We start from the raw sequence: 23244 nt of genomic DNA on the forward strand, positions 1-23244 counted from the left end.
TAACTTTCATATTGACTGGACTAATCAAATTGGGCATGGCAGCATTGAGGAAGAGTTCATAGAGTGTATTAGGGACGGGTTCCTTGAGCAGTATGTAACTGAACCAACCAAGGGGCAGGCAATCTTAGATCTGGTCCTGTGTAATGAGACAGGATTAATAAAAAATGTCCTAGTAAAGGATCCCCTTGGAATGAGTGACCATAATATGGTTGAATTCCAAATTCAGTTTGAGGGTGAGAGAGTTGGATCTCAAACCAGCGTACTAAGCTTAAATAAAGGAGACTATGAAGGTATGAGAGTAGAATTGACTAAAGTGGACTGGGAAAACAAATTAAAGTGTAAGACGGTACAAGAGCAGTGGTCTACATTCAGGGAGATATTTCACATCTTTCAAGATAAATATATTCCACTGAGGAAAAAGGGGAGTAAAAGAAAAGACAGCCTTAGTGAAGTAATAAAGGATAGTATTCGACTGAAAACAAGGGCATATAAAGTAGCCAAATCTAGTGGGAGGATAGAAGATTGGGAAGCATTTAAAAGCCAGCAAACAATAACTAAAAGATTAATTAAGAAAGGGAAGATAGATTATGAAAGTAAACTAGCAAAAAATATAAAAACAGATAGCAAGAGTTTCTACAGCTATATAAAAAGAAAAAGGGTGGCTAAAGTGAACGTTGGTCCCTTAGAGGATGGGACCGGGAAACTAGTGGTGGGGAACATGGAGATGGCAAAGACGCTGAACAAATATTTTGTATCAGTCTTTACAGTAGAGGACACTAAAAATATCCCAACACTGGGCAAACAGGGGGCAGTGGGGGGGGTGGGGAGCTAAACACGATTAAAATCACTAAGGAGATGGTACTCAGTAAAATAATGGGACTTAAGGCGGATAAATCCCCCGGACCTGATGGCCTACATCCTAGGGTCTTGAGAGAAGTGGCGGTAGGGATTCTGGATGCATTGGTGATCATTTTCCAGAACTCCCTGGACTCAGGAAAGGTCCCGGCAGATTGGAAAACTGCTAATGTAACACCCTTATTTAAGAAGGGAAGTAGACAAAAAGTTGGAAACTATAGACCAGTTAGCCTAACATCTGTGGTTGGCAAAATGTTGGAGTCCATTATTAAGGAAACAGTAACCGAGCATTTGGATAAACATAATTTAATAGAACAGAGTCAGCATGGTTTTACGAAGGGGAAGTCATGTTTGACAAATTTGCTCGAATTCTTTGAGGATGTAACATACAGGGTGGATAAAGGGGAACCAGTGGATATAGTGTATTTGGACTTCCAAAAGGCATTTGACAAGGTTCCACACAAAAGATTACTGATCAAGATAAAAAATCACAGGATTGGGGGTAATATACTGGCATGGGTGGAAGATTGGCTATCTAACAGAAAACAAAGAGTTGGGATAAATGGTTCGTTCTCGGGCTGGCAATCAGTAATTAGTGGTGTTCCGCAGGGGTCAGTGCTGGGACCCCAACTCTTTACAATCTATATTAACGATTTGGAGGAAGGGACCGAATGCAACATATCCAAGTTTGCCGACGATACAAAGATGGGAGGGAAAGCAGTGAGTGAGGAGGACATAAAAAACCTGGAAAAGGACATAGACAGGCTAAGTGAGTGGGCAGAGATTTGGCAGATGCAATATAATGTTGGAAAGTGTGAGGTTATGCACTTTGGCAGAAAAAATCAAAGAGCAAGTTATTATCTAAATGGAGAGAAACTGCAAAGTGCTACAGTACAAAGGGATCTGGGGGTCCTGGTGCATGGAACACAAAAAGTTAGTATGCAGGTGCAGCAGGTGATCAGGAAGGTCAATGGAATCTTGGCTTTTATTGCAAGGGGGATGGAGTATAAAAACGGAAGTCTTGCTGCAGTTATACAGGGTATTGGTGAGGCCACACCTGGAATACTGCATGCAGTTTTGGTTTCCATATTTAAGAAAAGATATACTTGCTCTCGAGGCGGTTCAGAGAAGGTTCACTCGGTTGATTCCGGAGATGAGGGGGTTGACGTATGAGGAAAGGTTGAGTAGGTTGGGACTCTACTCATTGGAGTTCAGAAGAATGAGAGGCGACCTTATTGAAACATATAAGATTGTGAGGGGGCTTGATCGGGTGGATGCGGTGAGGATGTTTCCACTGATGGGTGAGACTAGAACTAGGGGGCATAATCTTAGAATAAGGGGCTGCCCTTTCAAAACTGAGATGAGGAGAAACTTCTTCACTCAGAGGGTAGTAAATCTATGGAATTTGCTACCCCAGAGAGCTGTGGAAGCTGCAACATTAAATAAATTTAAAATGGAGATAGACATTTTCCTAGCAGATAAGGGAATTAGGGGTTACGGGGAGAGGGCAGGGAAGTGGACGTGAGTCTAGATTCAGATCAGCCATGATCCTATTGAATGGTGGAGCAGGCCCGAGGCGCCGTATGGCCTACTCCTGCTCCTATTTCTTATGTTCTTATGAGCCACGTCTTCAGTGTATAGCCCTTGTCTCCAAGCAGCCAGCCAGAAAGTCTGCTTGGAGGAGCAAGGAGCTGAAGGGAGGGTGCACTGGTGCAGGACGAAAGATTCATGACAGCTGCCAGGGAATTTCGCGCACACATGCATGATCTTCCTATGGTTACAGGAGAGCTGCACATTGAGGGAGTGGAAGCCCTTGCGGTTGACAAAGACTCTTGGGTTATGATGGGGTGCCCTGATGGCCATATGTGTGCAGTCGATGATGCCCTACGCCCATGGGAAGTCATCTAGAGCGGCAAAGCCGAGCGCCCGCTCACTAACACTGGACTCATCAGTGGAAAAGCTGATATAATTGGCTGACTTGTCAAAGAAGCCATTAGTGACCTGTGTGATGTATCTGGGCAGCCGACTGCGAGATGCCGCAAATGTCTGCTGCAGATCCCTGGAAGGAACCAGAGGCGAAGAAGTTGAGGGCGCTGGTGACTTTGACAGCCACTGGTATGGCATGTCCACCCTCTCCTCTGGGCTGCAGGTCTTCCTCCAGCAATGTACAGAAGTCTGCAACAACCTGGCGAGATAGCCTGAGCCTCCTTTGGCACTGCTGCTCAGTCATGTTGAGGAAACTCATCCTCTGCCTGTATACCCTGTGTTGGGGGTATTGCCTCTGGCGTGGTGCAGCCCTGCACTGATGCCCTCTGTCCTGTGTAACACCAGGTGGTTGAGGAAAAGGTGGTTGGTGGTGGTGTTGGGGCTCATCGTGGTCCGATTCTGAGGACCAAGGTGAGACGGTATAAATGGCGCCCATGCTGATGGAATAGATGGCAGGTCAAGTACAGATGACAGAAGCAATCTGTGATTGGTATGATAGGTTCTATCAATGAGGTGACACTGGATGCCAACGTTGCTGGAAACACTTGCAACCTCTAGAAAGCTAAATCTTTGCTGACAATGCAGTCAGCAACAGCATCTGCCTTAGGAAAGTAATCAGTTGTGAGGTGGGAGTTTTTGTTGTACTTTTCATGCTGTGCACTAATGAGCTGGACCAATGGCCACTCAACTTCCGCTTCAAGTTCACGAACGATGTGATTCCTGTGCTCATCCAGGGAAATTTGAAATGTAGGGTTAAAAAGGTGCTTAAGGATCTGACAAGTACCTCATGATTTAAATTAGCTCGCCCGCCTCTGCTGTTCGGGGCGCTGCCGTGCTGGCAAACGCACCTGAGAAAAAAGCGCGCGAGGGCGGGAAGACGGCGGGTTCCCGATCCGCTGCAAGATTTTTTTTAAATTTCCCACCCGACCCGCCTCCAATCATGCCTGCACAGACCCTAGAAAATTCCGGCCATTGCCTTTCGCTTTAAATTTTTTCTATTTTTCCTTAATGTCACCTTAGTCACTAATGCCCTGTTACCTTTGTTCAGCTCTCTGTCCCTTCCTGACTCTGCTTATTTTTACCCATATCGCTACTCTGCTCTACATCCTTGACTTTTCTCTTACTGCTTTTGAATTTACCCTTTCCTGGATCCTCCCCCCAACCCCCCCCCCCCCTCCCCCTGCTTCATTAATTTAAAGCCCTATCTACTGCACTAGTTATATGATTCACCTGTTGGCAGTCCCAAGGGTTTATTTCAAAGGATGATATAAACACATCTAGGAGTATATTATGCAATTTATATCCACTCACCAGGGAATAGATCAGATACAAAGTATCATCACTCGAGAATATATTGCTTATTCTGTACCATGATCTACACAATGCACTGTATTGACCGTGGGTTCAGTTATTAGCCTCCTGTTCACAAGTCACATTCTCTTTAGACTAACAGAAAAATTGTTCATAAGTTATTTGAAAACTTAAGTAGACAGGATTTGACATTGATGGCTCGTTGCATGTCTTGAACGCAGTCAGATGATGTAAATGGGGTAGACTAGATTACATTGGGAGAACTGGCTTTGAGGCACGTTGTGTTGGAGAGCAAGCATCAGGGTGAATACTTTTGCCTATTTTCTCAAATGAATAAAATTCTGAAGTTCGAATGCTGCATCCTGATACTGTGTAACACATACTAAAAACCCTTCTAAATGGCAAAACAGGAAGATGTATTTCATCCCGAGTTTGGATTGGGAAAATTTAAAAAGTTAACGATGTCCACTCATTATTGTCTTGCCAGGTAAAATGCACATTCAAGCAGTTTTTGAACACAACATTCTAAAATAAATACATTGAGTCTCTGATGACTCCGTAGCTAAATACACTGCCTGATGAGGTATTGACCCATACAGACTAAGGAGGACCCAGGTTCAATCGCTGGTCTGTGCTGAGTGAATTGAGGCTCAGGGGAGATAAAATTAGTCTTAGTTTTTGTTTTCAATTACTAGTGAGGAGTCTCTGTTGGAGGTGTCCATAGGAGGGGTGTGTGTGATGGTAAGATTGGGCTTAGTTTTGCCCTCTACAGCTTATACTTACTGCCTAGGCTTATGCATGAAAAATAGCCATTTAGACAAGTTACTTGAAAGCTAAGTGCCTGTGGAACCATAGCACAATAGGAGTCACCATCTTTAGCCGAGGGGCAAAAAACTGATCTCTAAATATTTATGCTTTTTTACCTTTGGAGAGAGGTTTAACATGTAAAACTTTTGTTCTGCTATAAATCTACTCAGGTTGATGCTCAAATACAGCGAGACCCATCTAGACTATTCAAACCTACCAAAGGTTGGGAGGAACACACAAAAGAGACGGTGGAAAGTGATGGTGGGCCTATGCTGTATCTTCCCCACCGGTAAGTGATTAACATGGGGAAAAAAATCCCTTGATACTGAAACAGATTAAATGAAGTTGAAAAATGTATTTTGCTATGTCTTCTCATATAAACTTTTTGTTTCTTGCATTGTTTTTCAGGGCTATTCCATCTTGGCGGCAGGGGATATAACCGTATCATTTTATGAATACTGAATAATTGGACTGACCAGTAGTATTTGTATATTGTTTGCATTATGAAATAAATGGTGAGAAACTATTAAAGAAAGTAAAATAGAGAGTCCATGAGTTAGTGAAAGATGAAAAAGGACATTAAAAAAAAATTGGTTAATGTTCCAAAAAATTGGAGTCATGATTGATTGGTATGTATGTGAATGCACAAAGCAATCAAAGCAGAATTGGAGAGTTAGAAGCATTAATAACTGGAACAAAATGATATAGTAGCCATAACAGAGACATAACTTGGGTTTGGACAGGATTGGAACTTAATATTCCAGGTTATAACAATTTCAGAAACAATACAGAGGGAAACAAGAGGTGGGGTGGCAGTTTTAGTAAATAATTCTACCACATCACTAGAACATAAGAATGTCTTGAGGGTTGCATTATGACTGGTTAGAGTTAAAAAATAATAAAAGTTGTACAAATTTGATGTGCATTACAGGCCACCAAACAGTTGAGATGAGGGGTGGAGATCTTTAGACAGTTCAGACAGAAATGTAAGACAACAAGACAGTAATATTGGCAGTAATAATCCCGTTCACCTATTGCCCAGACCTTGCTGGTCCTCCCATTTAAAATTTTAATCTGTTTTTAAGTTCCATCATGGCATTACCCCCGCTATCTCTGTAATCTCATCCAGCCCTACAACACTCTCTGTTCCTTTGATTTGTGCCTTTTATGCATCTCCCCCCCTTTTTGCCCCAGTGATGACCACTGTCCCTTCAGCTGCTTAAGCCCTACGTCCTGGAATTCCCTCCCAAAGCCGCTCTGCCTCCCCACCTCATTTAGGATACTTCTTAAAACCCACCTCTCTCATAAACTTTTGGTCACCCCTCCAAATAATTCCTTCTTTGGCTCAATGCCTATTTATTTCTGATTACGTCTCTGTAATATGCCTTGGGATGTTTTTCTATGTAAAGCCAATGTATAAATGCAAATTGTTTTGATAGTGAATAGTGAAAGACAACTTTCTCTGGTTGGGGAGTCAATGATGAGGGGGTCATCAATTTAAGTTTGCCCTTAGAGTGAGCTTATGTGGAAAAACAATTATACAGGGAGTTGTTGGGGCAAGGAATACTTTGCCACAGGGGATGGTTGGGGCAGAGATCATTGCATCTTTTAAGAGAAAATTTAAGAAATATTTGAAGCAAAGGAAAATACAAAGGGCCAGTGCAATTAGTTTTGGACTGCTTCACCACAGAGCTGGCACAGTCACAATGGGCTGAACTGCCTTCTGTGCCATAAACTTCAGTGGTTCAGTAATTGATAAGTTGACAGCATGGCTCAGGCCAACATAGAAAATCAAGCTTTTGGCCACCAATTAATACTGAATAGCATTCCTTATAAAAAGGACAGCCTTGGCTTGTAATGCTAAATGGAGGATTTTTTTTTAAGAGCCAGTCTTGGCTCAGTGGTAACACTCTTGCCTTTAAATCAGAAGGTTTGTGGGTTCAGGCCCCACTCTGATCACTTGAGCACATAATCTAGGCCGACACTTCAGGTGGAGTACTCAGAGTGGTGTACTGTTTTAGGTGCTGTCTTTTGGATGAAATGTTAAACTGAGGCCCTAGCTGCCCTTTCTGTCAGTGGATCTAAAAGATCTTGCACTATTTGAAGAAGAACCAGGAAATTCTCCTGATATCCTGATCAACATTTATCCTTCAGTGCCTAAAACAGAGCATCTGGTAATTTATTTCACTGTTTGTGGGAGCTTGCTGGTTGCAAATTGGCTGCCATGTTTCCCTACATTACAGTGGTGACTACACTTCAAAAGTACTTCATTGGCTGTAGAGCACTTTGAGAGGTCATGAGGTTGTTAAAAGCGCTATGCAAATACAACTGTCTTACTGGTACTGGGGCCCTAACTAAAACATGTTGGGGGTTTTCATAGAATCATAGAAATTTACAGCGCAGAAGGAGGCCATTCAATCCATTGTGTCCGTGCTGGCCGAAAAAGAGCTATCCAGCCTAATTCCACTTTCCAGCTCTTGGTCTGTAGCCTTGTAGGTTACAGCACTTCAAGTGCATATCCAAGTACTTTTTAAATGGGATGAGCATTTCTGCCTCTACCACCCTTTCAGGCTGTGAGTCCCAGACCCCCACCACGTCCTGGGTGAAAGCGTTCTCCTCAATTCCCCTCTAATTCTTCTAACAATTACTTTAAATCTATACCCCCTGGTTATTGACCTCTCTGCTAGGTCCTTCCTATCCACTCTATCTAGGCCTCTCATAATTTTATACACCTCAATCAAGTCTCCCCTCGGCCTCCTCCATTCTAAAGAAAACAACCCCAGCCTATCAAAACTTTCCTCATAGCTAAAATTCTCCAGTACTGACGAGATCCTCGTAAATCTCCTCTGTACCCTCTCCAGTACAATCACATCTTTCCTGTAATGTGGTGACCAAAACTGTACACAGTACTCTAGCTGTGGCCTAACTAGTGTTTTATACAGTTCAAGCATAACCTCCCTGCTCTTGTATTCTATGCCTCGGCTAATAAAGGAAAGTATCCCGTATGCCTTCTTAACCACCTTATCTACCTGTCCTGCTACCTTCAGGGATCTGTGGACATGCACTCCAAGGTCCCTCTGTTCTTTTAATGCTGGAGCTTTTGTCCTATAAATTTTGCTGGGCCAAGAGCTTGAGGTTCAGTGAGAGTTGATGTTGCTGTTATCTTCAATATGACCTAACTTTGGTGAAAGTTATTGGAGAACATCGTATAGGTTCCAGATTCTTGAAAGCTATGGTGAAGGAGCGGTGATCACAACATGCTCCAAGCTGTTTGAAGTTAATAGGTTTGTACAATTATTTCTTTGTTTTCCCATGTTTTAACGGTTTGCCCAGTCCTAGTCAAATAGAAATGTGAAATATTTAGGAACTTTCTAACAAATTAGTATTTATATACACAAATAAGCTTTGCTAGATCTATACTATTGCAACATTCAGTGATTTCTCCCTTGTTCGGGTAGATTCGCTACCCTTATAATATTGCTGTATATGCTTTAGTAAAGTTCAGATCAGAAATCCGATCTCCGCAAATCCTTGCACGTTGAGGAATGTTTGGTGGGCGAAGGAAACGCCACCGCAGCGGCAGCTCGGTTCTGCGTTACAGCTGCGCGCGGCTCCCCCCCCCCCCCCCCCCCGCGCGTTGCGTGCTCACTCAGTGATTGGCTGGAGCTAGGGAGGGGGCGGGGCGTGGCCATGGCGATCCAACATGGCCGAGGAGACGGAGGTGGCGGTGGCCGAGCACCTGGAGTTCCTGAGGGAGAGGCACGTTGGGTTTTTCGAACGATGTCTGAAGATCTTACCCGAGAGATACTGCTCGCTGGAGACCAGCAGGTAGTGCTCGGCTTCGGGCGACGAGAGCGGGCGGCGGAGGTAGATTAAACCGAGGGTCTGGCCCGGTCCAGAGATCCGCAAGCTCTGCCCCACCCACCAGCTCAGCGCTGAGTCCTTAGGGCGGCGGGACTGAGAAAGAATGGGCCCGGGGACTGTTGACGATCGTTGTGGGGCAGTGGGTGAAGGCGCGGGCTCCCTCTGTCCCATCATTTCCCGGTTGGGAAGCGACGGGTCTGTTCAGCTGACACCTGAGGGGCGTTTAACACACGTGGAGTCGGCTGCAGCTCCAAAGGGGTTAATGGGCTGTCAGGGATGCTTGTTGGGTGGGGCAATGGAGAGGATAACTCGGAACTGTCAAGTGTGAGTAATGAAATTTGGTGCTTCCTTTAATTCATAAAAAGTTCTGAAGCACCGGAAGAAGCTGCACTTTTAACAAAACATGACTTTTCAATGAAATGTGGTTTGTGTTGCACATTTGCTGAAAGGTCCTTCAACTGTTCAATCAAAAGTTTCCATGAATTGTCAACCCCAAAATTACGGCTTTTTGAAATAAATTCATTCGTCATTAATTTAATATGAATATGAAATTGGCTAAGATGGATACGGAAGTGGCTAAGTGACAGGAAACAGTAGTGGTGAACGGTTGTTTTTCGGACTGGAGGAAGGTATACAGTGGTGTTCCCCAGGGGTTGACACTCGGGCCACTGCTTTTCTTGATGTATATTAATGACTTGGACTTGGGTGTACAGGGCACAATTTCAAAATTTGCAGATGACACAAAACTTGGAAGTATAGTGAACAGTGATGAGGATAGTGACAGACTTCAAGAGGACATAGACAAGCTGGTGGAATGTGCGGACACTGGCAGATGAAATTTAACACAAACGTTCGAAGTGGTACATCTTGGTAGGAAGAATGAGGAGAGTTAATGTAAACTAAAGGGTACAATCCTAAAGGTGGTGATCTCCTTAGCAGAGAAGGTTGAGAGGAGATTTGATAGAGGTGTTCAAAATCATGAGGGATCTAGACAGAGTAGATAGAGCAAAACTGTTCCCATTGGCGGAAGGGTCAAGAACCAGAGGGCACAAATTTAAGGTGATTGGCAAAAGAACCAAAGGGGACATGAGGAAAAACTTTTTTATGCAGCAAGTGGTTAGGATCTGGAATGCACTGCCTGAGAGGGTGGTGGAGGCAGACTCAATTGTGGCTTTCAAAAGAGAATTGGATAAGTACCTGAAGGAAAAAAAATTGCAGGACTACGGGGAAAGGGCAGGGGAGTGGAACTAGATGAAATGCTCTTGCAGAGAGCTGGCATGGGCTCAACAGGCCAAATAGCGGCCTCCTGTGCTGTAACCATTCTACGATAATGGAGTGGTACATTCCAGAGGTGGGATTTGCGATTAGTGTGATTCACCATGTGGGAATTTCATAATCATGTAATGATACAGCACAGAAGGAGGCCATTCGGTCCATCACGCCTGTGCCCTCTTTCGTAGAGCTATCCAATTAATCCCACTCCCCATAGCCATGCAAATTTTTCCCTTCAAATATTTATCCAATTTTCTTTTGAAAGTTACTGTTGAATCTGCTTCAGTCACCCTTTCAGGCAGTGCATTCCAGATCACACACAAATGTTTCCCCATGTCGCCTCTGGTTCTTTTGCCAATCGCCTTTAAATCCGTGTTCTGTTTATCGATCCTTCTGCCACTGGAAACAGTTTTTCCTTTTCATTATTTGCACTATCAAAACTGTTCATGATTTTGAACACCTCCATCAAATCTCCTCTTCAACTTCTCTGCTCTAAAGAGAACAGCCCCAGCTTCTCCAGTCTCTACACATAACTGGATTGGTACATTCTAGTAAATCTCTTCTGCATCCTCTCTAAGGCCTTGACATCCTTTTAAAGTGTGGTGCCTAGAATTGAACCCAATAACTCCAGCTACTGATTTATAAAAGTTTCCTTGCTTTGTACTCTAGTCCTCTATTAATAAAGCCAAGGATCCCATATGTTTTTTTAACAACCTTATCAACTTGTCCTGCCACCATCAGAGATTTGTGTACGTACGCCCCCAGGTCTCTCTCTCTCCTCCTTTTAAAATTATACCATTTACAGTAAACTTTTTCGTATCCGGGACCGAGATGGTGCCGGTTGATTGAAAATTCCGGATAACGGAGAAGTATATCTACTGAGGCTATTTTTAACTAACAAAAATAAAATAAAATTTGAGTGCTATTTACATAACATGACCAACTTTTATCTGGTATAATCCTTATCGGGACATCAATTTTCAGCTTTCACTGGCAAGTGTACATTGCCCTCCAAGTAACTTATCCACACCATTGCCTTCTATATAGCTTATCCACACTCACATTTCAATCTCTACCTAACTCACCAACAGTCAAGTCACCTTTTTCTTCTGGGTAAGTCCCTATGAAGTATTTATTATTCCCTACCAACTATATATTATTCCCTATACAACTGAAGATTTCTGACCTATCACCTGACAGCCATGAGTGCATCGGGTGGTTAACACGCAATCTGTGCTATACATAATCTGACTGTCCTTGATGTCAATTTCACATCAAATCGGCAATAGAACCTGGGACTTCCCTAGTCTATATGGCACAGTAACATACTGAAATATGAACTCATCCATTGAGTCTCGGAAACACATATTCAATTCTAAAGTAGCTGCTACACTCAATGTTCTGAAGCAAACAGAAACTAAGACTCGGACTCGGCAACATTTTCGGTTATTGAGGTGTTGTTTTCTGAGTATCAATTTTGCCGGTTATTAGAGAATTCCGGATGATTAAGTGCCGTTTAAACAAGAGTTTACTGTAGTTCATATTGCCTCTTATTTTTCTTCCCAAAACGTATCACTTCACACTTCTCTCCATTAAATTTCACCTGCCATGTCCCTACCCATTTCACCAGTCTGTTACTATTCTCTTTACTGTTTATTACATTTCCAAGTTTCATATCATCTGTAAACTTTGAAATGATGCTCTGTATACCCAAGTCCAGGTCATTAATATATATCAAAAATAGCAGCGGTCCTAATGCCGACCCCTGGGGAACACCACTGTATACTTCCCTCTAGTTTGAAAAACAACCGTTCATCACTACACTCTGCTTTCTGTCCCTTAGCCAGTTTTGTATCCATGCTGTCACTGTCCCTTTAATCCCATGGGCTTTAATTTTGCTAACAAGTATATTATGTGGTCAAACGCCTTTTGAAAGTCCATATGCACATCAACTGCACTACACTCATCAACTCTCTCCATTACTTCATAAAGAACTCGATCAAGTTAGTCAAGCACGATTTTCCTTTTAATAAATCTGTGCTGATTTTCATTTATTAGCCTATCTCTCTTAGGCAGTCCCTCGGAACCGAGGATGACTTGCTTCCACATTAAAAATGAGATCTCAGGTGACTGATGAGTCCAACATGGGTCCTACAGTCTCTGTCACAGCTGGGACAGACAGTGGTTGAAGGGGCGGGTGGGTGGGGTGCTTGGGTTGACGTGCACTGCTTGCGCTTGGCTTCCGCTTGCTCCCGGCGAAGAGACTCGAGGTGTTTGGCAGCTTCCCGGATGCTTCTCCTCCACTTTGTGTGGTCTTGGGCCAGGGATTCCCAGGTGTCAGTGGGGATGTTGCACTTTTTCAAGGAGGCTTTGAGGGTGTCCTTGAAGCGTTTCCTCTGCCCACCTGGGGCTTTCTTGCTGCGTCGGAGCTCCAAGTAGAGCGCTTGTTTTGGGAGTCTCGTATCGGGCATGCGGACAATGTGACCCGTCCATCGGAGCTGATCGAGCGTGGTCAAGGCTTCGATGCTGGGGATGTTGGCCTGAGTAAGAACACTGACGTTGGTGCGCCTATCCTGCCAATACTTTTCCAAATGCCAGCTGAATTTGTCCTGGGTTACGGTCTTAAAGTTTCTCCACCACCAACGTTTGGCTGACTGGCCTGTAGTTGCAGTGTTTATCTCCCCTTTTTCAAACAGGGGTATAACATTTGCAATCCTTCACTCGCTCCTGGCACCACCTCCATATCCAGGGAGGATTGGAAGATTGTGGCCAGAGCCTCTGTAATTTCCACCCTTACTTCCATCATTAACCTAGGATGCATCCCATCCAGACCAGATGATTTTTTTTTACATTGAGGACTGCCAAGTACATCCTCTTTATCTATTTTTATCCTATTTGATATTGCTAGTGCCTCCTCCTTTACTGCTACATTGGCAGCATCCTCATCTATAGTGAAGACAGATGCAAAGTACTCACTTAGTACCTCAGCCGTGCCGTCTGCTGCCACAAGAAGATCCTCTTGGTTCCTAATTGGCCCCACTCTTCCTTTGCCTACCCATTATCACAATTAAGTTATCTTGTCTTAATTGTGGGTGATGTAGGCAATAGGCGGAGAGGCAGTTCTGAATGGATTATTTACCAACCGAGTGAGATAAACAGGGTGAATTGCTTTGGGATGCTGTATGGAATGCCATGTAGCTTTTCACAAATCAACATTGGTAGAAGCTCGCGCTAGTGTGCCGATCCACTTAGTTAGAGAATGATGTGCCGTGTAAGTGGAAATCTCAAAAAATGTCAATTTCATTCAGAAAGGCAACTGAGAAAACTCCAGACAGATGGATTCTGCTGAAAAACTCAGTCTCTGCATTAGATATGCCGTGTTGGCATATTAGCGCGGTGTGGAAAATGGGGCAGAAATCATTGCAGTTGGAGCTGAGGCATATTGTTGCAGAGTTGTAGGAGCTGAGTCATAGAATAGCACAGCACAGAAGAAGACTATTCGTCACATCGAGTCTGTGCCGGCTCTTTCGAAGAGCAATCCAGTTAGTCCGGCTCCCCCGCGCTTTCCCCATATTCCTGCAATTTTTTCTCCAAGTATTTATCCAATTCCCTTTTGAATCTGTATCCACCACCCTATCGGGCAGTGCATTCTAAATCCTAACCACCATCACCTTAAATTTGTGCCCTCTCGTTATCGACCCTTCAGCCATTGCAAACGGTTTCTCTTTACTCTATCTAAATCCTTCATGATTTTAAACACCTCTATCAAATCTCCTCTTGGCCTTCTCTGCTCCAAAGAGATCAGCCCAGCTTATCTAGTCGATCCACGTAACTATTCCCTCATCCCTAGAACCATTCTAGTAAATCTCTTCTGTACCCTCTCCAAAGCCTTCATGTCCTTCCTAATGTGTGGTGCCCAGAATTGAACACAATACTCCAGCTACTGTTTTATAAAAGTTCATCATAACTGTTGGATCCGTGGTTCAGTGGATATGCTGTTATTAATTAATCACACGGATGCTGTACATTAACAATAAACAGGTCTTTACTGGAGGAGGGTAGTCTCAAGACTGGGGGTACAGAGGCATGCGCAAAGCTTATATACAGGTGTGGTCACTGCCGGTACTACAGTATACAGGAGCTGTAAAAGTAGTTCTGACTTAAAGGCACATACACTACAATTCCTCCCCTTTTAGATTAGTAGTACCCCTAATATTCAAATAACTATTAACATTTCAACATGTACATTAAACAACAAAAGTCCATTTATAGATTCAGTCTTTGGGGCGGCTTCCTGACCCTTTCGGGATAGTGCCTTTCCGGAGGTTCTTGTTCTTGGTGCAGAGGCGATTCTGACCCCTTTTCATCGGGTAGTTCATCGGGTTCCACTGCTACTGGGTCTGAAGTAGATGCTACCGGTATGTCGGGTTCATCCCCAGGTACTCGAGACATGGGGTTGACGCGTTCCTGTGACGCTAAGATCTGATCGACGTGGCGTCTCACAATGTTCTCCCCGACATCCACTGTGTACATTAATGGCCCTTGCCTTGTACATATCGTTCCGGGTTGCCATTTCTCTGTTCGATAGTCACGGGCCAAGACTGGTTGCCCTACATTGAAGCTCCTTGTCGGCTTCTCATTGATGTGCTGGAATTGTTTGTCCTCAACATTTCTTCGCACATTTGGTCTGAGCAAGTCCAGACGAGATCTCAACCTTCGGTTAAAGAACATCATGGCCGGGGTCTGGTTGGTAACTGCATGTGTCGCGTTTCCAACCAGACCCCGGCCATCATGAAAGGGAGGAACTGAAAGAAATCAGTATTTGTAGGGAAATGGTGTTAGGAAAATTGATGGGACTGAAGGCCGATAAATCCCCAGGGCCTGATGGTCTACATACCAGGGTACTTAAGGAAGTGGCCCTAGAGATAGTAGATGCATTGCTGGTCATCTTCCAGAACTCAATAGACTCTGGAACGGTACCCATGGATTGGAGGGTAGCTAATGTTACCCCACTATTCAAAAAAGGTGGTAGAGAAAAAGCGGGGAATTATAGTAAGCCTGACATCGGTAGTGGGGAAAATGCTGGAGTCTATTATAAAAGATGTAATAGCAGAGCACTTGGAAAGCAGTGACGGGATCGGACAAAGTCAACATGGATTTACAAAAGGTAAATCATGCTTGACTAATGTACTGGAATTTTTTGAGGATGTAACTGGTAAAATAGATATGGGAGAACCAGTGGATGTGGTGTATTTGGACTTTCAGAAGGCTTTCGATAAGGTCCCACATAAGAGATTAGCGTGCAAAATTAAGGCACATGGGATTGGGGGCAAGGTATTGGCTTGGATAGAGAACTGGTTGGCGGACAGAAAGGAAAGAGTTGGAATAAACGGGTCGTTTTCCGAGTGGCAGGCCGTGACTAGTGGGGTACCGCAAGGATCGGTCCTAGGACCCCAGCTGTTCACAATATATATTAATGATCTGGACGAGGGAATTGGATGTAATATCTCCAAATTTGCAGACGACACAAAGCTGGGTGGGAGGGTAAGCTGTGAGGAGGATGTCGTGAAACTCCAGTACGATTTGGACAGGTTGGGTGATTGGGCAGAAACATGGCAAATGCACTATAATGTGGATAAATGTGAGGTTATCCACTTTGGTGGCAAAAACAGGAAGGCAGATTATTATTTGAATGGCAATAGATTGGGAGAAGGGGAAGTGCAAAGAGACCTGGGTGTGATTATGCACCAGTCGCTGAAGGTAAGCATGCGGGTGCAGCAGGCGGTTAAGAAGGCAAATGGTATGTTGGCCTTCGTAGCAAGAGGGTTCGAGTACAGGAACAAGGATGTCTTGCTACAGTTGTACAGGGCCTTGGTGAGACCGCACCTTGAGTATTGTGTGCAGTTTTGGTCACCTTACCTGAGGAAGGACGTTCTTGCCATGGAGGGAGTGCAGCGAAGATTCACCAGGCTGATACCTGGGTTGGCAGGAATGACTTATGAGGAGAGATTGTGTCGATTGGGCTTATACTCACTGGAGTTTAGAAGATTGAGAGGGGATCTCATCGAAACCTATAAAATTCTGTCAGGCCTGGACAGACTAGATGCAGGAAGGATGTTTCTGATGGCCGGGGAGTCCAGAACCAGGGGTCATAGTCTAAAGATAAGGGGTAAGCCATTTAGGACTGAAATGAGGAATTTCTTCACCCAGAGAGTGGTGAACCTGTGGAATTCTCTGCCACAGAGGGCGGTGGAGGCCAGTTCATTAAATATATTCAAGAAAGAGTTGGATATATTTCTTAAGGCTAAAGGGATCAAGGGATATGGGGAGAAGGCAGGGACAGGGTACTGAATTTGGATGATCAGCCATGATCTCATTGAATGGCGGAGCAGGCTCGAGGGGCCGAATGGCCTACTCCTGCTCCTATCTTCGATGTTTCGGTAGGCTAATAAGAAATTGTCCATCTTATGCCGTAGTGGAATTTCATCGTCGCACATGGCCTTTATCGCCTTCTTAAAGGTTTGTATGAACCTCTCAGCCAATCCATTTGTGGCTGGATGATACGGGGCAGATGTGTAATGCCTTACCCCATTCCTTCTCATAAATTTTTGGAACTCGTCGGACACAAACTGTGGTCCATTATTATCAGAGCAAATCTGCTCTGGGAAACCATTTCTGGCAAATATGGTCCGTAGGACTGCAATCGTTTTCTCTGTAGTGGTTGAAGACATTTTTATCACCTCAGGCCACTTTGAATGGGCATCCACTGCTATTAAGAACATTGAGTCCATGAATGGACCAGCGAAATCAATATGCACCCGTTGCCATGGAGAGGAGGGCCACTTCCATGGGTGTAGAGGGGCATGTGGTGGTGCATTTTGGACCTTCTGGCATCCTAAGCAGCTCTTAGTTAGGTCTTCGATTTGTTGATCGATTCCCGGCCACCACACATAAGCCCTAGCAAGGCTTTTCATTTTCACTCACCCCAGATGACTTTCATGTAGCTCATTTAGCACTCTCTCCCTTAACTTGGGTGGAATCACCACTCTGGATCCACACATCACTGTCCCCTGGCATACTTCTGGATGAGAATGCTGGCAACAGTGAGTCGCCATGAGTTGGCCATCCCCTCACCGTCAATTCATATACCCGAGACAGCGTCGGATCATTGCGGGTCTCCTTTTCTATATCCGCGTTCGTTACTGGCAATCGTTCAATTATTGACGAATAAAATATCTCGATAGGGTCCACTGCTGGTGCTTCCTCCACAGTAGGCAGTGGCAGGCGCGATAGCCCATCAGCGTTCCCATGCTGTTTCGTGCCTTTATATTCTATTTCATATTGATTCGCCCCTAGAAACAGGGACCATCTTTGTAACCGCTGTGCAGTCATCACTGGAACGCCCTTCTTAGGATTAAAGATGGAGACAAGTGGTTGGTGGTCAGTCAGCAAGGTGAACTTCTGCCCATGCAGATAGTGGTTGAATATTTGTACTCCCCATACTAGGCTGAGGGCCTCCCTGTCAATCTGGGCGTAGTTGCGCTCGGCTGAGGTTAGTGACCGAGACGCAAAGGCTACTGGCCTCTCCAACCCGTCTGGGAATTTGTGCGACAGCACCGCTCCAATACCATAGGGTGATGCATCACATGCCAAATGAATTGGTAGTGCTGGGTTGAAATGGGCCAACACCTCTTTTGATGTGATCAATTCTTTACACTTCTGGAAAGCTCGTCTACGTTCATCATCCCACTTCCATGGTACCCCTGTTTGCAGTAGGGTGTTCAGTGGGTGTAATACCATAGACAAATTTGGTAAGAACTTGTGGTAGTAGTTTACCAGCCCGAGGAATGACCTCAGTTGTGACACATTTTCCGGTGCTGGAGCCTTGACTACTGCCTCAATCTTGTCAGGGGACTTATGTAACCCCTCTTCATCGATGACGTGGCCGCAATACGAGATCTGTTTCTGGAAAAACTCGCAATTGTGGCGATTAGCTCGTAGCCCATACTCCTTTAATCTGGTGAGCACCTTCTCCAAGTGGGCGAGGTGATCACCGTCATTTTCGCCCGTGACCAAGATGTCGTCCAAATAACACTGGGTCCCTGGAATCCCTTGCAGGACCTGATCCATCGCCCTTTGCCAGATAGCCAGAGCCGAGGCTACTCCAAACACCAGCCGGTTGTATTGATAGAGACCTTTATGAGTGTTGATCGTAAGGTATTGTTTCGAAGCTTCTTCTGCCTCCATTTGCAAGTACGCCTGGGCTAGATCAATTTTGGTGAAGCGTTTACCTCCAGATAGCGAGGCGAAAATATCCTCAATTCGTGGAAGCGGATATTGTACCGTGTGAAGGACTGGGTTCACTGTCACCTTAAAATCCCCACAGATGCCGACCTTCTTTGGTTCCCCAGGCGTATTACTCAACGACCTCTTCATTACAGGAACGATGGGTGTAGCCCACTCGCTCCAGTCCACTTTGGACAGTACTTCTGAACGTTCCAACCCTTCCAGCTCTGCTTCAACAGCTGGTCTGATCGCATAAGGCACTGGCCTGGCCTTCAGAAACTTTGGGCTTGCATTTTCCTCTATTTTAATCGTTGCTGTTATTCCTTTTAGTGTTCCTAGTCCCTCCTGGAACACTTCTGCGTCAGTTAGCATTTTTGACAGTCGTCCAGGTGTGACGTCGTCATCCTTTTTGGCCTCAACTTTCAGTGCCTGTATGGAATGCCAATCTAATTGTATCTTCCGCATCCATTCACGTCCTAGCAGTGGTGGTCCTCCATCTGGCAATACATATATATCCATTTTAGGTATTTCCTGGCCTTTATATGTCACTTTCACCCTTATTTTTCCTTTGGGGTAGACTTTTTGCCCCGTATACGTCTTCAAGACAATCTCTGTAGCTTTCAAGGGTATGTGTGAAAACAGCCGCTTGTAGTCTCTTTTATTTATGACTGTTAGAGCTGACCCTGTGTCCAATTCCATTTTCACTTGGACTCCGTCTATCTTGAGTGTAACCCAGATAGTCTGGTGATCCTCCATTTCTGTTACCTTATGTAGTTTCAGACAACCCAGCTCCTTGATTCTGGAGTCTGTGTCACTTTTCTGTTCGTCTGAACCACTCCATCGCCTGGTGTACCTTTTTGTACTTCTCCTGTGGAGATTTCTTACTGTTGGTTTTCTTCCCAGACCTGCAGACTCTTGCTATGTGTCCTGCTTTCCCACACTGTCTGCACACTTGGTCCTTGAACCAACAATCTTTCTGGTCATGTGTTGTTCTGCCGCAGCGATAGCACTTCCCTGTTCCATAAGACATTTCATTGGTGCCATATTCTTGCGGTCTCCGTTGTATCTCTGCAGCGCCCCTTGCGGCTGCTTCGTGTGATACTGCCATACTGAAAGCTTTGTCCAGCGTCAGGTCCTTTTCTGATAGAAGCCGTTTCTGGGTTCCTTCACTTTGTAGCCCACACACAAACTTGTCCCTTAACGTATCTGCTAGTCCCGCTCCAAACTGGCAGTGTTTCGATAGCTTGCGCAGTTCCGTTAGGTACTCAGCATTGCTTTCGTCTTTGTGTTGGTTCCTTTTATGGAACTTAAATCGTTCTGCTATCAGCAGCGGTGTGGGGTTTAAGTGGTCCTGTAGGATTTCTACTATGCTTTCAAAATTCTTGTTTACCGGCTTCTCTGGGGTTATTAGGTTTCACAGTAACCCATAAGTTTTTGCACCCATGGAATTTAACAGAACCAGTGCTTTATTAGCATCTGGCACTTCATTCGCCCTGCAGTACACCTCAATACGTTCCACATATGTCGCCCAATCTTCGACTTCATTGTCGAACGTAGAGATACTGCCACTCTTCGGCATCCTTGGGTGTGAGTTAACTGTCAAAAATGGCGCCTCCCGTGCTTCCCCTTCTTCTCCGCTGGCACAAAATGGCGTCTCCCGCACTTTCCTTCCTTCCCGCGCTCGCCCTTCTTCTCCGCTGCGGCTTCTAAAAATGGCGTCTCCCGTGCTCTTTCTTCTTCTCCGTGGCTCAATGGCGTCTCCCGCGCTCCCCTTTCTTCGCCCCGCGGACCCTGTTCAGCCCGTGAGCCCTGGCTGTGCTCTGCGTGTTCTTTTTATATTTTTTGACGCCGCTCAGACTAGAACCCGGCTGTTTCTCTACCCTCTCTCTCTCCGGTTTGTTTTCTTTTTCTCGACACCGCTCGGTGTTCAACCCCCGGCTGCGCCCTGCGCTCTTCACCCTCTGTCTTACCCCGTCGACGCTGCTCGGCTTTCTCTCTGCCGTCGGTCTGCTCCAAGCCGCCGCTGCTCGGGACGGGTCTGCGCTGGACCTGTCGTCGGTCTCTTGCTGCTCGTCGTGGCTGGGGAACCAAGCCCGGCTCTCCACAACCTCCCCTGCGAAGTTCAACCTCTGCCTGACTGCTGGGCGGTTGCTCGTGGTCGACGCCCGTGTTCCTGGCCTCGACTTTTTTTTTAATGTTGCAGGTAGATTCGAATCGACACTCGTCGCCACTGTTGGATCCGTGGTTCAGTGGATATGCTGTTATTAATTAATCACACAGATGCCGTACATTAACAATAAACAGGTCTTTACTGGAGGAGGGTAGTCTCAAGACTGGGGGTACAGAGGCATGCGCAAAGCTTATATACAGGTGTGGTCACTGCCGGTACTACAGTATACAGGAGCTGTAAAAGTAGTTCTGTCTTAAAGGCACATACACTACAATAACTTCCTGGCTTTTGTACTCTATGCCTCTATTTATAAAGCCCAGGATCCCATATGCTTTATTACTTTTCATGAATGGGAACAGGAGTATGAAATTCAGGCCCCCGAGCCTGTTCTCTAATTCAGTTAGATCATGACTGATCTGTACCTCAATTCCATTTGCTGCCTTAGCTCCATATCACTTGATACGCTTACCTAACAAAAATTTATCGGTCTTGGTCTTAAAAGTTCCAAATGCCCTGGCATCCACAGCCTCCTGAGGGAGAGAACGCCAGAGTTCGACCACCCTCTGTGTGGAAAAAGTGCGTCCCGATTTCCCTCCCAAACTTTGACTATGCTTTTAGCTCCACCCCATCTCTTCCTTCCTTTCTCTCCGCCCCCCCCCCACCCCCCACTTTTGTTTGCTCTGTAAAGCACTTTGAATCATCTTTTGTAAGGCACAACAAAGAAATATATATTGTTGACTGAATAAAGTGTACCCTTTTTATTATAAGTGCAGATGCACAGCATCCCTAGCATTATAAGGATATTTAGACGAACTATGGCCGTCACTGAAGGATTTTTCACCTTTTTGACAAGGTAGTAAGTGTCTTTGTGAAATGTTTGCACGATTCTTTAAAGGAGGAATCTCTGCTGATTTGCAGACGTAAAGGCTACATAGGGACTATATCTTTTATCAAAGTACCTTGGCACGTCTCTCTACGTTAATGGTGCTATATAAATGCTGGATGTTTTGTGTGATATCCTGTGCATATGAAAATTCATGTTATTTTCATCTGTTAAATTCTGTTAAACCTTTATAAAACACCGGTCGGCCTCAGCTGGAGTATTGTGCCCAATTGACTACTTGTGTGTTGTATCATTCTATGAAGCTACAAATTGCATTGTCACAAAGTTTAGGCAGTGGTTATGTGTGTGGGGGGGCTTTTCCTACAGCTTTGCAGGGGCAGCAATGTCCTTACAGTATTTTATAATCCCTGGCATCACAGTTATTGTTGGAATTGGCAGTTATTCTTCACAAAAGTCAGCCTTGCCATTTTTTAATAATTAATAATCAGTAACACAGCCGCACGGTTGCACATTGAAATTTCTTTGCCACATCATGTTCCAGGTGCTGTTAACTGATCTCTGCCACAGTGCTTTTGCAACATTTGCTGACTGTGGTCACTTCTCTGCTGTGCTCCACTCTGCCGCCTTAATCTTCGCTGAACTGGCTTCTGCTGGCACTCCTGGTTCCGCGTGCTCCTCAGCGCCTTACAGGTGTTCCTTGGACCATTTTCCTCTTTGGTGCAGATCTGGATTTACTCTTCACCTTCCCCTGACTTCCTGGTATTTGTTGTCCTTGCTCCCTGGTTTCACTCAAACTGCTCCACGCACCTCTACTGAGCCACTGTTGCAACTAAGGCCACTCCTCACCTCTGCTGAATTCTAGGATTAACCTCAGCTGGCTCCTGGTCGACTATAGTCTCTAATTCTCATTGGCTCTCTGAATCTACTGGACTTCTGATTTCACTCCAGCACTGCCTCACCTGAGACTCTTTCCACAGCTCCTTTCCATTACTGATTCCAAATCTGCCCCTTTCACTTTCATTGTTTGTTGGGTACTCCAAAATTGTTGTCTTTGTGTTTAAATCCCTTCATGGCCTCATCCCTTGCCATATCTGTAACCTCATTTAGCTCTGCATTCCTCACCTGAACGCTCTTTCCCTCTGATTGGACTCAAATGCATTCCTTCTCCCCCCTCCCACCACCACCACCACCACAATTGATCCATCATTGGTAGCTGTGGCTTCAGCTACCTAGGTCCCACTCTCTGGAATTCCTCCCCTCCCCCCTTACAAAATCCTTCTGGTTCTCCACCTCCCTCTCCTCATAGAATGATACAACACAGAAGGAGGCCATACGGCTCAACATGCCCATGCCAGCCCTTTTGAAAGTGCTATCTAATTAGTCCCATTCCTCTGCCCTTTCCCCATAGCCTGCAACTTTTTCCCTTCCAGTATTTATTCAATTACCTTTAGAAAGTTAGAATTGAATCTGCTTCCACCATCCTTTCAGGCAGTGCATTGCAGATCACAACAACTCGATGCGTTAAAAAAAAATCTCATGTTGCCTCTGGTTCTTTTGCAAGTTACCTTAAATCTGTGCCCTGTTACTGACCCTTCTGCCACTGGAAACAGTTTCTCCATATTTACTTTATCAAAACCCTTCCAAGATTTTGAACACCTATCAAATCTCCCCTTGACCTTTTCTGCTCTAAGGATAGCAATCCCAGTTTCTCTAATCTATCCACATAACTGAAGTCTTTCATCCCTGGTACATTCTAGTAAATCTCCTCTGCATCCTCTCTAAGGCCTTGACATTCTTCCTAAAATGTTGTGCCCAGAACCGGCTACAATACTCCAGCTGGGGCCTAACC

At 45.0% G+C, this 23244-nt stretch overlaps 2 protein-coding genes across 3 annotated transcripts in view; both read left to right on the plus strand.

Annotated features, from left to right (window-relative positions):
- The window catches only part of ccdc112 (coiled-coil domain containing 112), a 43084-nt gene extending 37584 nt beyond the window's left edge, over positions 1 to 5500 (plus strand). For both annotated transcript variants that reach the window (XM_085987081.1, XM_085987082.1), the window contains 2 exons: positions 5130 to 5248; positions 5368 to 5500. In XM_085987081.1, the coding sequence (XP_085843207.1) occupies positions 5130 to 5248; positions 5368 to 5398 (150 nt within the window). In that variant the 3' untranslated portion in view covers positions 5399 to 5500. The remainder of the gene's footprint in view (positions 1 to 5129; positions 5249 to 5367) is intronic.
- A 3133-nt stretch (positions 5501 to 8633) lies between these two features.
- pggt1b (protein geranylgeranyltransferase type I, beta subunit) overlaps positions 8634 to 23244 on the plus strand; it is a 107547-nt gene continuing 92936 nt past the window's right edge. The window contains exon 1 of the mRNA XM_085987084.1: positions 8634 to 8787. Within this exon, the coding sequence (XP_085843210.1) occupies positions 8663 to 8787 (125 nt within the window). The 5' untranslated portion in view covers positions 8634 to 8662. The remainder of the gene's footprint in view (positions 8788 to 23244) is intronic.

This window comes from Somniosus microcephalus, chromosome 1, assembly GCF_052327205.1.
Source record: "Somniosus microcephalus isolate GS21.2 chromosome 1, FLI_Smic_1.0, whole genome shotgun sequence".
NCBI lineage: Eukaryota > Metazoa > Chordata > Chondrichthyes > Squaliformes > Somniosidae > Somniosus > Somniosus microcephalus.